We start from the raw sequence: 15,528 nt of genomic DNA, 5'->3' as shown, positions 1-15,528 counted from the left end.
GAAAGGACTGAGTGCGCTGTTGGAAGGGTGCGGTGTGTGAAATGAAGTGTTTGTCCGTGTCTGCGCAAGTCCTCCTCCCCTGTGTAAGGAGTGGTGCTGCTGGAAAATGGCGGTTGGGGTATGCAAAAAGAAGATTTGGGGCTTGTCGGTTGTCCGCTTCCACACATGCAGTTACTTGTAACCTTGAAGCTATTTTTGAGCTCAGGCAACACAGCAGAGAGCAGATAGGAGGAGAATGATCGATGTCCAGTTCATATTAAATTCCTTGTGTTCGCCAAGTTTCCCCTTGATATTTATAAATTTCACAAACTTAGCAATGATAGAATAATCAAAGTCATTGATATAATACTGCAGTATTTACTACTTTGGGGGCTGCAGTAGTGTGTCCTCGATGTATTTATAGCAACTGTAACCAAAGCTCTTGTGATTTTTAAAACTTAACATAATACACTGTTTTCTAATTAAAGGAAAAAAAAAGTTCTTAAAGAAGATGCTAACTACGGAAATAACTAATAAAATCCCCAGGATGAAAATTGAGAGAAATCTAACACTGCAAATATTAAAATCTGTTATAACAGTCAATAAAAGTCTCTGGCCCAGGCACAGGAATAACCGGATACATAGATCAATGGAACAGAATGGAACTCAGAAATCCGCTGTGAGGGTGGAATTTTGCATTAAGGAGGACAAGAGGAAATATTCAATAGTGTTGAGAAGATTATCCATAGGTTTAAAAATAAGAATGGATCCCAGACTCATTCTTTCCCCCCAAAAGAGATTCTGGATGATGAAAGGATTAAAAAAAATAATAAAACTATACAATTACTAGAGAAACTATGGATATTTGAAAGGTAATCTTAATGTAGGAAAAGTGCTAAGTCAATAGACCCAGAAGCCATTTAGGAAAAGACATTTTATCCTTATAGCAAAACAAAAAAGTTGGTAGACAATTACAAAGCATTAATCCTTAAGGGTAAATTCTGCATTTTTTTTTTTTAAACTTAAAATGGATTAAATTTTATGTTGCCACCACTAACAGAGGACTGTGGAGACTACAGAGAATAAGAGATGAAAACAGTTTGAATTTGTGTTTCTCTGGCTAGCGTGTGAAGCTAAGCATCTTTCCATGTGAATGCCATTTGCTTTCCGTCTGTGAAATGGGTGTTTCCTGAGGTTGTTTGTGAAAATTCTTTTCTCATTATTTTGTTTTGGATATAAATCTTTTACTATGTATATTGAAAATATTTCTGCATCTATTATTACTATTATTATTATTATTATTATTATTTTACTTTTAAAAATTATCTTTTATACTCTAGAAGTTTTATTGTTTTGTAGTCAGATCTCTCAGTGTTTTCTTTATGACTTCTGGAATTTGTGACTGGACCAGGAAGGCCTTCCACACCCAGAAACAGTAAAAGTACCTTTTGGGGGAGTTTCTTCAAATACTTCATATATTCTAATTCATTTTGACTTTCTAATGCTCCTGCAACTCTTATATTAATGGGGGGATCTAGCCTCCTTTTTTTTTGATTGGTGGTGGGTGACTTGTGCTCACTGATGTGAATGCTCAGTTCCTGTTGTGTAGTTGTGTAGACAGCAGTCTCCTTGCAGTCTCTTCTAAAACAACATTTCATAGGGAGGACTCTAAATTCTGGAGTGCATTCTGATATCTAGAAGGAAAACTCTCTTTCCCTGTACTTTTTCAAAATCTTCCTAGCTTTTCTTGTATATTTTCTTTCCCAGATGAATTTTAGACTCTGCTCTAGATCCATAGCAGTCCTCTTGGAATACAGGTGGGGAATGCATTGAACTTAATTTTATTTTAAAAAAACCCATCTTCAGGACATTGATGTTTCTTCCTTCCTGTCACATGTTACATCTCTCCACTTCTTAGTTTTTCTTTTTTGTTCTTCAGTAAATTTTTCTTCATGTACATCTTGTGTATTTTGTTAGGCATACTCTACTCTTAGATATATGTGGTTTTTGTTGATATTATAAATGAGGTGGGGTTTTTTTGTTGTTGTTTTTTGTTTTAACACTCTATATTTTTACCTGGTGTTTGTCAGGGAGCAAGGACACTCTAAAATACCTTTGACAGTGTTAAATATCCAGGATTGGGTTGTTTTTGTTTTGTTTTACATTGAACACTTTTATTATGAAGGTTATTTTTTTTAAGAGTGGTTATTAAATCAGTTTCACTTTATAATTGCAGAATCTTAAATTCCAGAAAATACTGCCTCTGTATATTGAGACAAAATGCCACCTGGGGCCTCTCTGCTCTTCGGAGAGCCAGGCATACTTCCGGTTCCCAAATCCTCACCCTGAGTTCAGCAAATTCGGGATCCCTTTAGCCTCTGCCTGGGGCCGCTGTTCTGCTGCCTGTCTCCCTTGTCAGCCAGACCCCAAACCCAGACCCTCTGTGTTTCCATAAAACATCAAAATGTTTCACGAACATTTTGTGAATTTAGGCTGAAGATGAGAGATCATGGGGAAGGGTTTCCGTCCAAGACCCCAGTCAGGACGGAAAACAGTCAGGACTGTTTTCTTCTCTGACCTTTCGCGTCCCCTCTTTCTCCAGCCCAGGGAGTAACAGTTTGGAAATCCCCGTGCCTCATTCTAAGCCAATTGGAGTGTTATCTTCTAAAAATGCTGAGTGCTTTTCCTGAAGGGAGGTATAATGAGTAAGATTTTCTCTACTCCCTTTCATATCAATAAATGGTCAATGGGCATGGCTGGAAAAAATCTAGAAAAATAGGTTAATGGATTTTATTTTGTTTCATGCAGAACAAAGAACAAACAACTTAAGTATTTATTGCATAGATTCAGTTCAAACTCAAAGACCTTTTAAGTCCTTGGGAAGCAAATTTAAATAACATTATGACTGTAAGGGGTGGTATATCTGAATGGAAGCTTTTTAAAAATGGCATTGACCCTGAAATTTTAATCTTTAGAGAACTGGACAGTAGGTGATAAATTAATTACTTGAAGACAAACCGTAGGGATAAAGCATAGTATTACAGTCATTCTACTGTGCAACGTTCATATCGTTTTAAGTACATCTGGCTTAGGACCGTCTCAAAAATGAAAATTTTAAATCCGTTTGCTCTCGTTTCTTATTTTGAATCCACAGATAACACTGTTACATTTTCAGTACTTGCGATATTGTTGGTCAGTGCAGTAGACTGTAAATTGAGAGCTTTAGCAATAAGCACAACCTGTTTTGCCCACTCAGTAGCCGGAAGGGAGTGCCTCCTCCCATCACCATCCCAGTCATCCAGTGGCACTACTTACTCACTCATTTTGGACATGAAACGGGTGGCCCCCTCTTTCCTGCTAAGAATGAGTACAATAGAGTTGTTAATACAGATCTCATTAAGGGATAAAAGAAAAGAGAAAAACAAAGGAAAGGAAGACGTCGGTGGGGTGGGGGCTAATATGCATATAAATACTTGGTATGGAGGTAGGTGGGGATACCCTTGTACCGACAGTGCTTACTGTGCAGTTCCCATCCCCCTCCCCGGGCAATAAATCAGGGTGTGTCAGAAAGGGGTGTGCAATGCAAAGAACACGGTGACACCCTAGAAGCTCCTTCATCTTGAAAGACAGACCCGCAGGGTCCGTGAGACAGCTCACTCTTCACGTCGTGAATACAGAGTGAGCCTGTCCCCTGTTGTCGTGCCTACATTACGGCAAAGGTGTGGTCCACAGACAGCGCATTTGTTTTCCTTGCAGTGAAATTCTGTGTTCCTCAAAGTGCTGTGGCTCTGTTAGTTTTTATATGGGAACCTGAAGCTCAGTGTCTTTGACAAAAGACTTATTCAAGGGGATGATGCAAGTTTGTGCCTACAGAATGAAACAAAGCAAGGATAGTATCCCTTAAAACTAACTGCTTTCATTTTCAGTATAAGTCAACCACACTGGCAAAAATCTGTGAATGTGTCTTCCTCTAAAAGGGGAATGATTCCTGCAGTGTTAAGAGTGGGCCGGCATCTGTTGGCTATCTAAGGATGGGTTTGGAATTTAGCATTTTCCCGCACTGTGAGGGAGAGTAACCACTCCGAGATTTCCAGAAACCCTGGATGCCTCACTATAGAGCATGTGTGCTTTGTGTTCTCCGTGAGTCGGAGGAATATTTAGAGAAAGAGTACAGCTCACTAGGCCTATGGATTTGTGGACCTGTTAGCTAACTCCTTCTCTTTCTTATCATATTACACAGTATGACTCTTAGAGATGAAAACGATGGAGCTTAGACCGAGATAAAGCCAGCCCACTCCTAAAAACAAAAATCTTCCTGGGTAGGAGTGAGGGTGAGAGTTCATGTTTTTGTTTTATGTCCAGTCCACATCTTTCGCTTGTATCCTCATACAATTTTTTTAAAAAAGATTTTATTTATTTATTTGAGAGAGAGAGAGAGAGTACACACAGGCAAGGGAGGGTAGGGTGGTAGGCAGGGGCAGAGGGACAAGTAGACTCCCCGCTGAGCCCAGTGGGGACTCAGGACTGGATCCAGTCTTCACCTGAGCCAAATGAAAGCAGGCACTCCACTGACTGAACCACCCCAGCGCCCTCCTCATACAAATTTATCCCTGACGGTGTTTTAAGCATCAGTTTCAGTTTTCTGACCGTGATCTTAGGCCATTAGACACTGATTTTTTTGTTGCTACTTGTTGATCTTACCAAATTAGCCATTCCCCCTCCTTATTTCAGTTAGTGTTGTCAGATGAACTGTTTTAAACAGAAGCAGATGTTTAGAGAAAAATTTTATATCCGCTACTCCCTAATTGTTTAAGAAAATTACCCGAATACTTTTTAAAAACTGGGCTCTTGATGACGCTGATTATGAACTGTGTTGGCCTTTCATCAAATTAATTGCTGCGTTTTGATTGATAGGATCTCCAGAGGTGGGTAAATGGTGCTAACGAACATGGCTTTGTCCTGGTATCTTTCGGAGCTGGTGTCAAGTACCTGTCCGAAGACATTGCTAACAAGCTGGCTGGAGCTCTGGGGAGACTGCCCCAGAAAGTGATCTGGAGGTAAGGTAATCATGCCGGTGGTTTCTTCACTGCTGATTTTCGGGATCTCCTTGCTTAACCGGCAGGTCCCAGTCCACACAGCGCACTGGCTCCCTGGCAAGATGAGCAGGATGCCCCCGACTTCTCGTTCTGTTTCTTAGCCTGTTGAAATCTAGGGATGAATTTATGAGACTCTGTGATGGATAAAGAGAGAGATATCAAGCCTATATAGCCTGCAAAGAAAATAGGATGCAGAGTGATTTATCCTTGTCACGGGTGCATTTTTATGTTACCTTCAGCTTTATATCCTGTTTCTCCTTCTCTTGTTATTGTCATTTTAAAAAAATTATTGTTATTAAAGCATTTCTAGATACCTTCTGTATACCTTCACATCAGTGTTGGAATGAGGTAAAGAATGATGGGTGAATGAATAAACAGGTAAAATGTTTCATGGAACTGTTCGTCCTTTATACATGCTTTTTTATTTCATTTATCCAAGAGACTGGGTTTTTAAAAACGCAGTAACTTGCCGGTTAATGCTGGTTAAACAGATCCATAGATTGCCCCAACTTCCTTTGGGAGACCCTGCCAACAAGTGTCCGTCTCCGGACTTCCCAGACCACCATGGAAACATCAGACCTGAACACCACGTACCATGGATCTCTTTAGTGCCTGCCACTGCCCTTGGGCTCAGGGATCCTGCAGTGATCCACATCGGCCCCAGAGGTTCAAGCCATTACTAGTAGGATCTGAATACTACAGGTTTTTCCTTTATAACAATTGTGTAAAGACTAGGTCCCGCTTTTCCTGTCTGAGCTATGAAATGGACATATATTTTTATTCCCACCGTTTAGGACTTTTTCTCTGGATGCCAGTTAGATTCGATTTCTCTATTAGGAAAACCAGAAAGCACCCTACTGCTTTGCTGAGGACAGGTTGTGTCTGCTCAGTTCAGACCCTTGCCACTCCCTCAGTCATTAAGCATGTTCACGGTTTATCTTGGAAAGATCTTGATCTTTAAGAAACCACTGAATTGTATCCTTTGCCCCACAGAGCTCCTGTCTCTGGGGCCAAGCTAGAGGAGGTACTTCCTGCTTTCTTCCAATTCTCACACCTTTCCTTAGGCTCTATCCACTGCCCAGTGGGGCCTCCTTGCTTCCTGTGGTTCTCCTTCTGGGTCCTGCTGGAGAGTGACTTTCTAGAACAGGTTAATTTGGATCCTTCCCACCCCACCCCCTCACCCACTGTAGTCAGGTGAGAACTGAAGGAAAATCTCAATATAAGCCAAGGGCCTTTGTTCATTTGTTTGTTTTTAATCTCAATCAGTGAAAATGTGAAAAAGAATATCAAAATTTTCTTGTTGCTAAAGCATGGTTTCCTTCTTAAAATATCAACAAAAGATCATGTAACGTTTATTTTAAACCTGATAATTTAACCACAGAGTCTGTACCAGGAGTTAAGTTGGATTTTTGAAAGATTCATTGTCTGATGATGTACATTTTAGGTTTTCTGGAACCAAACCAAAGAATCTAGGAAACAACACTAAGCTCATAGAATGGTTACCACAAAATGATCTGCTTGGTAAGTCAGCTGCATGTAGGTACTTACTTGGCTTTTGGATCTGAATTGTATAAATGTGATTTTTGCATGTGAACATCTTCTCTGATACGTGTGTAGTTTACGAAAGAGTCGCCGTGTCATCCAGTGTCTCATCTTAGATTTCAAGCCAACAAATCAAATCTATCTTATTGGAAAATAATTTGTCAAATATAATCCTTTGGTCTATAAATTAATATTTTTTGGCCAGTCACTAGTTTTAATTTTCTGGAAAATATACTTAGTAAGCTATATAAACTGGCAGTGACTACAGTTCTACCTGATTAGACTAATCAGCTAAAGGTAGTAAAATTAAAACAATGAAAATACAGATTCGTGTTCGAGTTTTATTACAGACTTACCTGAGAACTCAGAAAACTCGAAGTTATTCATTTATTTGAAACCAAAGAGAAGCAAAAGGCCAAGGAAACATCTTTAGGCCAATAAACATCCTATCTGTGTTTGGTTCATCTGTTTAGATTTCTCCTGAAGTCACCAGACATTTTTGAAACATTTTATTAAATAAACACATGATTTATTTATTGAGATTCTGACCCTCAGATGAAAACTAAAATAATAATTACGTGCATTTATTTTAAGATATTTGAAATATGTAATTTTAACTGTTGAATAAGTGTAGATAGTAAAACTGTAATTTCATTAAATTTCTAGGAAAACATGATGCCATATTATTCTTTAAGATATTAAGAAAGTTATAAAATGGTACTGAATTTTGGCAGTATTGGCCATCATCTGTTCAATAATACTAAATATACAAGATTATGTAAGTGTCTTTAAACACTAGTCTTAAAAATAAGCTTTTGAAAAGTATTTTTTAGAAGCTACAATGACCTGTCCTAAAAACGAGCAAATCGAATTTTGTAACTGAAAAAGTGAGGTATGTAAGTGGCTCTATATAATATTCTTAAAAATAGGCTTTTGAAAAGCATTTTTTAGATGCAATAAAGTGACCCATCCTAAAAACCTAAAAATCGAATTTTATAACTGAAAAACAGCAAGGAATTTTCCTTATATAATTTTTTTCATCTAGTTCATTATATATATTATTCTGTAAATGACAAAATTGAAGAAGAAACAGGGCAATGTACTTTTCTTAATACTTGTATTTTATTTTCATTTTTTAAAAAATGTCTTTACTATTATGACTTCAGATTCCATAGAAGGTAGAAAGAAGGAAGAAATTTAAGTCAGAGAATCTTGACTCCCTGTTCTTTCGGTGCCACAGTGTTATACCATGATCTGAGAACATCTGAGCTGTTCTCAGGGGTTTTTTTGGAGAGGCTGTACAGCGAGGTCTGGCTACACAGTGGTTCACATCCAGTGGCCCTCCTCAAATTCATAGCTCTTCCGGGTTCCTCAGAATCGTAGTTCTCTACCTTTGCCAAGATTAGTGTTCTTTTCATCACCCGGTATGACTTTATGGGCCCTCTTTTGGCTCCTCACCATGATAAGAAGATTTCTCCGGGATGAGGAGTCGGACCCAAACCACTGTCTTTCCCCTTCCTTCCTTCCATACTCCTCCCTGCCCTCCACCCACCAGCACTGTCTCCTTTGTCACTTCAGGACTTGGTAGTAAGGTTTTGTTCAAAGAGAAAGTTTTGCTGCTAAAAAGAAAGTTTGAAATGCACTGAGAGGGCAGGTCCATTAGATGGGCTGAGTTGAGAAGCCATCTGTAGGCGGAGGTGACACTGAGTGACTAACCCTGCTAGCTACAGTGTCCCAGTGCCCAGCTGAGATGGAGGTTCAACACCAGGAGTCCGTACTGTACCTGGTGTGTGAATATTGAAAAGATTTGTTTCTGTGAGCTTTAGTTCCTTTCTGACCGTGGCACGCACTAAATGCAGTGTTTCTTTGTCCTACACTTCTTACACAAGGCGTTTGGTCCCTTTTTGAAATATAGGCTGCTCAGGAGGAGATCTGGGTTTGGAAATACCTCATTAATTTTGATAAATTATCTTCTTTTATCCCCGTGACAACTAGATGTTACATGATGTTCCATCGCTTACAACTAATTTTTATATGTGTCAGCCCCTACTTGTTTATGTCCCCAGACTGTGAAATTGGACCCTAAAATTGTGAAGCACAGAAGCTGACATGACTTGAATATTGTAAATACTTTGTACTGCACAGTTTTCCTCCTTGGATAAGCACATAAACTCTTCATGGTCTTTAGGAGTCCAGCCCCACATCGTAACTTTTTTTTTTTTTTTTTTAAACAAAGTGTGTTCTGCTGTTAATACAGATAAATGCCAAGGCACCTGGGTGGCTCAGTTGGTTAAGCATCTGCCTTCAGCTTAGGTCATGATCTCAGGGTCCTGGGATGGAGCCCCACAAGGGGCTCCCTGCTCAGTGAGGAGTCTGCTTCTCTCTCTCTTTGCTGCTCCCCCTGCTGGTGCTCTCTTGCACACTCTCTCTCTCGCTCAGATAAATAAAATCTTTAAAAAATATATATAAAGAGAGGGATAAATGCTTGGGTATCCAGAGGTGGCTGTCTGTTTTTAGTAGAATGTGGTTGCACCCTGGTATTCTTGGCATTTCTTGCTTTCATTGACTTCCTATTTATTATTGGCCACTTAAATAGATGTGGCTAGTCAGTTGGTACTTGCTTTTGAGGGAAAGTTAAAGCCATAATTTTTAGCTACTTAAAAATGGCTTTTAACTAATATACACAAATCAGTTCATTATTTTTTATAATAAGCATTTTAATTGATGTAGAAGAGGAATCAAGTGAAATTATGCCTTTAAAACCTATATTTAAAATGTACATTTATTATAGGGTGGATTTTTTTTTTTAATTTTTTATTTTTTATAAACATATATTTTTATCCCCAGGGGTACAGGTCTGTGAATCACCAGGTTTACACACTTCACAGCACTCACCAAAGCACATACCCTCCCCAGTGTCCATAATCCCACCCCCTTCTCCCAAACCCCCTCCCCCCAGCAACCCTCAGTTTGTTTTCTGAGATTAAGAGTCACTTATGGTTTGTCTCCCTCCCAATCCCATCTTGTTTCATTGATTCTTCTTCTACCCACTTAAGCCCCCATGTTGCATCACCACTTCCTCATATCAGGGATATCATATGATAGTTGTCTTTCTCTGCTTGACTTATTTCGCTAAGCATGATACGCTCTAGTTCCATCCATGTTGTCGCAAATGGCAAGATTTCATTTCTTTTGATGGCTGCATAGTATTCCATTGTGTATATATACCACATCTTCTTGATCCATTCATCTGTTGATGGACATCTAGGTTCTTTCCATAGTTTGGCTATTGTGGACATTGCTGCTATAAACATTAGGGTGCATGTGCCCCTTAGGATCACTACGTTTGTATCTTTAGGGTAAATACCCAATAGTGCAATTGCTGGGTCATGGGGCAGTTCTATTTTCAACATTTTGAGGAACCTCCATGCTGTTTTCCAGAGTGGCTGCACCAGCTTGCATTATTATAGGGTGGATTTTTAAGAGATTCCTGGAAGATCTCTTAGAATAATATACAGTACTGTAAGTTGTTTTCTTTTTTAATCCTTCTTTAGGGCATTCAAATATTAAAGCCTTCCTGAGCCATGGTGGTTTGAATAGTATTTTTGAAACTATGTATCACGGTGTACCTGTCGTGGGAATCCCACTCTTTGGAGACCACTATGATACTATGACTCGGGTCCAGGCAAAAGGCATGGGGATATTGCTAGAATGGAAGACTGTTACTGAAGGAGAGCTGTATGAAGCATTGGTGAAAGTTATCAATAATCCCAGGTAAGTTTTCCGTTAATATGAAAGCAAATGAAAGATAAATAAATAGCACAGCATATTGTCAGTAACCAGTTCTTACCAAGAAGTTGTCAATAAACCGGTTACAGAAATACCCTTTAGATTCCTGTGTCTGATGCTTTCTGTACATCTTCTGTAATTTGAAAAATAAAGACAGCAATCATACGGCCAGCCAGGTATGACCTTGAATAATATTCTACCAGGATTTGCCAAATTGAGGGAGAAATTCCAGTGGGAATAATCATAAGGTTCCTAAAATGTGTTAAATTTTGTGTTCTGTGTCTCATTTTAATACTCATAATATCTGTATACCACTGTTTTCATTAATGACATTATAAAGATGAGGCGCTTGAAACTCAGAGAGCTTAAGTAATTTGCCCATAGTTGCACAGCTATTAGAGTAGAAATTTGAACCAGGACTGTCTGATTCCAAAGTTGGTGCCCTTTGTCTTGACTGGTGCTGGGTTTCCCTAGGACGAGTATCACCAAAACACAGAGATTTATTGACTCAGGTGCATGACTAATCAGAATATTTATTTATTTGATGTGGTTAAATATTTGATTTCTTGTGTTAACCCAGTTAGCCACTGAGTCTCAAAGGGTCTGGAGAGATGACTCATGTAGTTTTAAAACAACGCAGCAGTATTCCCCATTTTTATATGACATTCAGTTAATCTTGCATTTCATATGACAGTAGAATTTATCTGTTTATACCTGCACAGTATGGGTAAACATTGGATTGAAAAACATTGTCATCGTCTAAGAAACAACTGACAATAAGAAAAATTCTTTCATAGAAAATGATGGAGCTTCCATATAAAAGGCTGGATTCAGGTCCACTGAGGTTCATTATGCTGCCTTAAGTGGGCTCAGAGGCAGCCTTCCTGCTCTGACCTCTTAAAGGATCCAGTGTCTTGATCCCAGCTCTGGCCCTGGGAGCGCCGGGTGCCTTAGTTTGGGGATCCCTCTGTGTTCTGTAGCTCTTCTTTCAAAGTCGAGTGTTTTTCAAGACATGATTTTATGAAAAATGATAAGTATTTTACAGGCTTTTAAAGAAAGGTTTGTAAAATAGAGCCCCAAAGTGAAGTTTGTTGGGTGTGGGGGGAAGATATTGCAGAGCTTCAAGGATTGGATTTGGTCTACAGAAAAAAGCAAAAGGTTGGATTATCCACATACAGTCCCTCTGTCAGTGTTCTTTGAGATATAAACAGGGCCTGATCACAGGCCACGCTATAGGCATACATCACACTGCAATTAAACCCCAGTTGTGCAGTCTTCAAGTATACAGAGGTACTCTGGAGTTCCAATTAACCATTTAAGAGGGTATTTTCACTACATATATACATATATATATGTATATATATGTATATATATGAAATATATGTATATATTTTACTTATATATTTAATATATTAAATGATATATTTATTAATTATATTAATTATATTATATTAATATATTTATTAATATATTTACTATATTTTGTATTATATATGTATATATTTTATTTATATTTTATATATTAAATGAAAAAAATGTATAAAATGAAAAACTATATATATGTATATATATATGCACCGTATGACAGTTATCTGTAGATGGCTTCATAGTGGTGTTTCTCAACTCCTTTTCCTCTGTTGAAACGTATAAAAACCTCACACCTTCACTTTATGTTATTTTAAATCAGAGCAAAGTTAAATTTCATTGCTTAAAAAAGGTGTTGGGACAAAATTCTGCATTTTTCCTCATCTCCACCTTTCAGAATCTAATAAATACACACCTCTTCTGGTTGAGACTCATTGGCTAATAGTATTTAAAAGCATAGGGAGAGAAGGAGTATGTATGGGTAAGAGGTATGGTGTAGCAAAAACAAACCAAAGAAAACTGGGGTATAGAGTCAGAAACACTTGAATCTGAATCTCAACTTTGTAATCCTAATCAGGTCACTCGCTTGTGCTGTGAAGTGTGTAAACCTGGTGATTCACAGATCTGTACACCTGGGGATAAAAATATATGTTTATAAAAAATAAAAAATTAATTTAAAAAAATTTATTTTATTGTCTTAACACAAGATACTATGTACTTAATAAAGAATAGTTGCTTTTATTACTTTCCTCATTTTTAGAATGAGAAAGTCCTAATACTAAACCTTATAGCGACATGATATTCTGTGTTCTGCCTCTCTGCTCAATAGCTACCGTCAGAGGGCCCAGAAGCTTTCAGAAATCCACAAGGATCAGCCTGGTCACCCTGTCAATCGGACTGTCTATTGGATAGATTACATTCTTCGTCACAACGGAGCCCATCACCTACGTGCCGCTGTCCATCAAATCTCTTTCTGTCAGTATTTTTTACTGGATATAGCCTTTGTGCTTTTGCTTGGTGCTGCCTTGTTCTACTTTTTTTTGTCCTGGGTGACAAAATTTATCTACAGAAAAATCAAAAGTTTGTGGTCTAGAAATAAGCATAGCACAGTTAATGGACATTACCATAATGGAATCCTCAATGGCAAGTACAAAAGAAATGGCCATATTAAACATGAAAAGAAGGTGAAATGAGCCAACAGCCCACAGGATAGTAACAGATCTGTTCAGTCATTCACCTTTTATCACTATAATTTAGTCTAACAACTACTAAAAGTTAAATGTCAGTAAACAATTCTAACACTCCATTACCTGATCTTACTAACAAAATTCTGTGGAATTAAGATGGCTGTAAAAAGCACAAACCTAAAATGCAAAAATGTATCTTATTTGAATACTGATACAGAGAGTTTTGGCACTGAACCTTTTAGAAGCCTTAATTATTTAAATCAATTAAGTGACCATGTCAGACCTTAGTTTTGAATCTTGATACGTGTGTGTCCCAGATGAGGAATGGTTTCTTTTCTTTGAAGAAGATTTGTTTGTTTGCGTGTATGTGTGTATGTATGTGTGTTTCCTAATTAAGAGAATTTTTAGGTGGCTGCTTGGCATATTTGTTGAAGGTATAACACATTCAAGAATGAATTTGAAAGGCTCCAAATGTTTCTTTTCTAGAATTTAATATATGTGAACTTAGAACACTTGACAGTGAAAGAACACTATTCCCTCAAAACTGAATGCAGTGGAAGAAAATGAAAAGATACATGGCACCATTTTTATACTTTTTTGGGGTTTTTTGTTTGTGTTAGTTTTTTTGTTTTGTTTTGCCTTTTTGTTTTTGTTTTCTTTTTCTTATAGGCTGTGGACCCTTCTGGGGGAAAAATACATGCAATTAAGTAAATTTATAAATCGGTTGTCACATTTTACTTTTGTTTTCCCCCTACCAATAATTTGCCTCTGAAAGAATTTTGTAGTTTTTTTTCTATTTCATTTTAATGAATAACTTTGTGTTAAATTCATAATTAAGACAAAGCTACAAAACTCTGACTTCCGTTCAAAGTACTGAAGATTATTGCTTATGTGGCATCTTTAAACAGGGCCGTTATTTGAATGTTTTTGTAACTGATGGATTTTTTATAATGTAATTTTTGAATGTTCAGGTGTTATCTTTCCAAAGTTTTACCTTTAAAAAACATGTTCTTCATCCTTTTTTGTTGTCTGGGCCACACAATCCATATTACGTAGGTGCCAACATTTAATTAAATGGGACATTTACAGTTCTCCCTCTTGGTACCACCTTTGAGAGGTTTGAGATTCTGTTAACAGACTTTACCGGTTTCACAGAAGTGATAGAGAAATTGTATCTCTTGCTTGTGAAAATGAGTTTCTTCTTGCCTCTTCACTTCTTCACGCCCCACCTCAGTAGAATTTTCAAGTCACTGTGGCTGACATGGAACAGTGACAGTGCTCACTGGAGAAGAAGGACGCATGTCACGGACATCATAAAATCAGGACCTCCCGGCTGAACCATTCACTAGTTGGCCACTATGAGTTTATTCCATGTCATTCTGTTTACTTAGCATTTGCACTACACGTGTTGAGTGTATGCTTATTTATTTGTAGTTGGAGATCCCATGTCTGACAGCTGAGAGTAGAAACATACATTCACCTAAGGACATTCACTAACATGGGAAGAGTTGTGAAAATTCTAGAATGCTGTAAATCCTTGTCATACACTATGACATACAACTTCATTACACTCCCACCAGGAGCCACTCTCCTCTACTTAGAAATAATGTCACAAATAGTTTTCTAATGTACAATGCAGACAGACGTACTACTCTCTGAATACTTGAAGAAATGGTATTATACATATACGTCTGTTAGTTATACCTTTTCACAATCTTACTGTTATGTTGCCGTTAAAAGGGGAAAAAGGCACAGGCAATGAATGGTGGGATGGAAACAGGCTTAGAGTGTATGAATGAGTTGACTTGACTTTTTTGGAATTGGATGAAGCTGACAGTAGGCACTCAATGGATGATTAAGCATAAATTAATCTCCACTGTGATGAAAACTTAAACAATAAACATGATTTAAAATAGAGAAATGTTGTTGGAATAAAATTTTTACTCAGATTATATTTCACAAGAGTATGTATATCCATTATAAACAGGTTTCTGAGACATGTTTCCCAACTTTTATATGTGTATATGAGTGTAAAAAACAAAATGTTATGTGGGAATTTTTTTTATTACTATTAAATAGAGGGATTTACCTTATAAGTACATCAACATGGATCTTAAAATTATCCCAGAAGAATGTTAAGTGTAGGCATTTACTGATCATTGTTGTTCTCTCTCTCTGTCTTTTTTCTTTTTTCCTAGTAAGCTTATTGTTAGCCAGTTTTGGTAAATAGAGTGATTTTAAATTTTCCACATTGGGGCTAGATTCTCTAATAAAGTAAAGTTTTCAAGAAGGTATATTTATTCATTTTATTTTTAAAAAGAGCCTCTGCAAATATTTTCATAGCTGGTCATCATCATATCAAATGCAAATGAGAATTAACACATCAACCCATTTTTCTTTAAGAACCATAACTTTTAATATCCCTTCACATAGATCTAGGGGCAGAATTTGGATGATCAGGATTGAAGGAAAGTAATATTTGGGTGAAAGTCATGGTTAGTGATTAAAGTTGAACGTTCAGGATTCTTCTTGAGACCATAGAAACTTTGTATTAAAATGTGAGGACAATC

At 37.5% G+C, this 15,528-nt stretch overlaps 1 protein-coding gene across 2 annotated transcripts in view; it reads left to right on the top strand.

Annotated features, from left to right (window-relative positions):
* UGT8 (UDP glycosyltransferase 8) overlaps positions 1 to 15,252 on the top strand; it is an 89,305-nt gene extending 74,053 nt beyond the window's left edge. For both annotated transcript variants that reach the window (XM_004748023.3, XM_004748024.3), the window contains exons 3-6: positions 4,894 to 5,036; positions 6,520 to 6,596; positions 10,172 to 10,391; positions 12,601 to 15,252. In XM_004748023.3, the coding sequence (XP_004748080.1) occupies positions 4,894 to 5,036; positions 6,520 to 6,596; positions 10,172 to 10,391; positions 12,601 to 12,964 (804 nt within the window). In that variant the 3' untranslated portion in view covers positions 12,965 to 15,252. The remainder of the gene's footprint in view (positions 1 to 4,893; positions 5,037 to 6,519; positions 6,597 to 10,171; positions 10,392 to 12,600) is intronic.
* The last annotated feature ends 276 nt before the right edge of the window (positions 15,253 to 15,528 follow it).

This window comes from Mustela putorius, unplaced genomic scaffold, assembly GCF_011764305.1.
Source record: "Mustela putorius furo isolate JIRA1106 unplaced genomic scaffold, ASM1176430v1.1 tig00000868_pilon_pilon_pilon, whole genome shotgun sequence".
Taxonomy (NCBI): Eukaryota; Metazoa; Chordata; class Mammalia; order Carnivora; family Mustelidae; genus Mustela; species Mustela putorius.
Note: the sequence above shows the minus strand (reverse complement) of the source record. Positions and strands in the feature narration are given on the sequence as shown.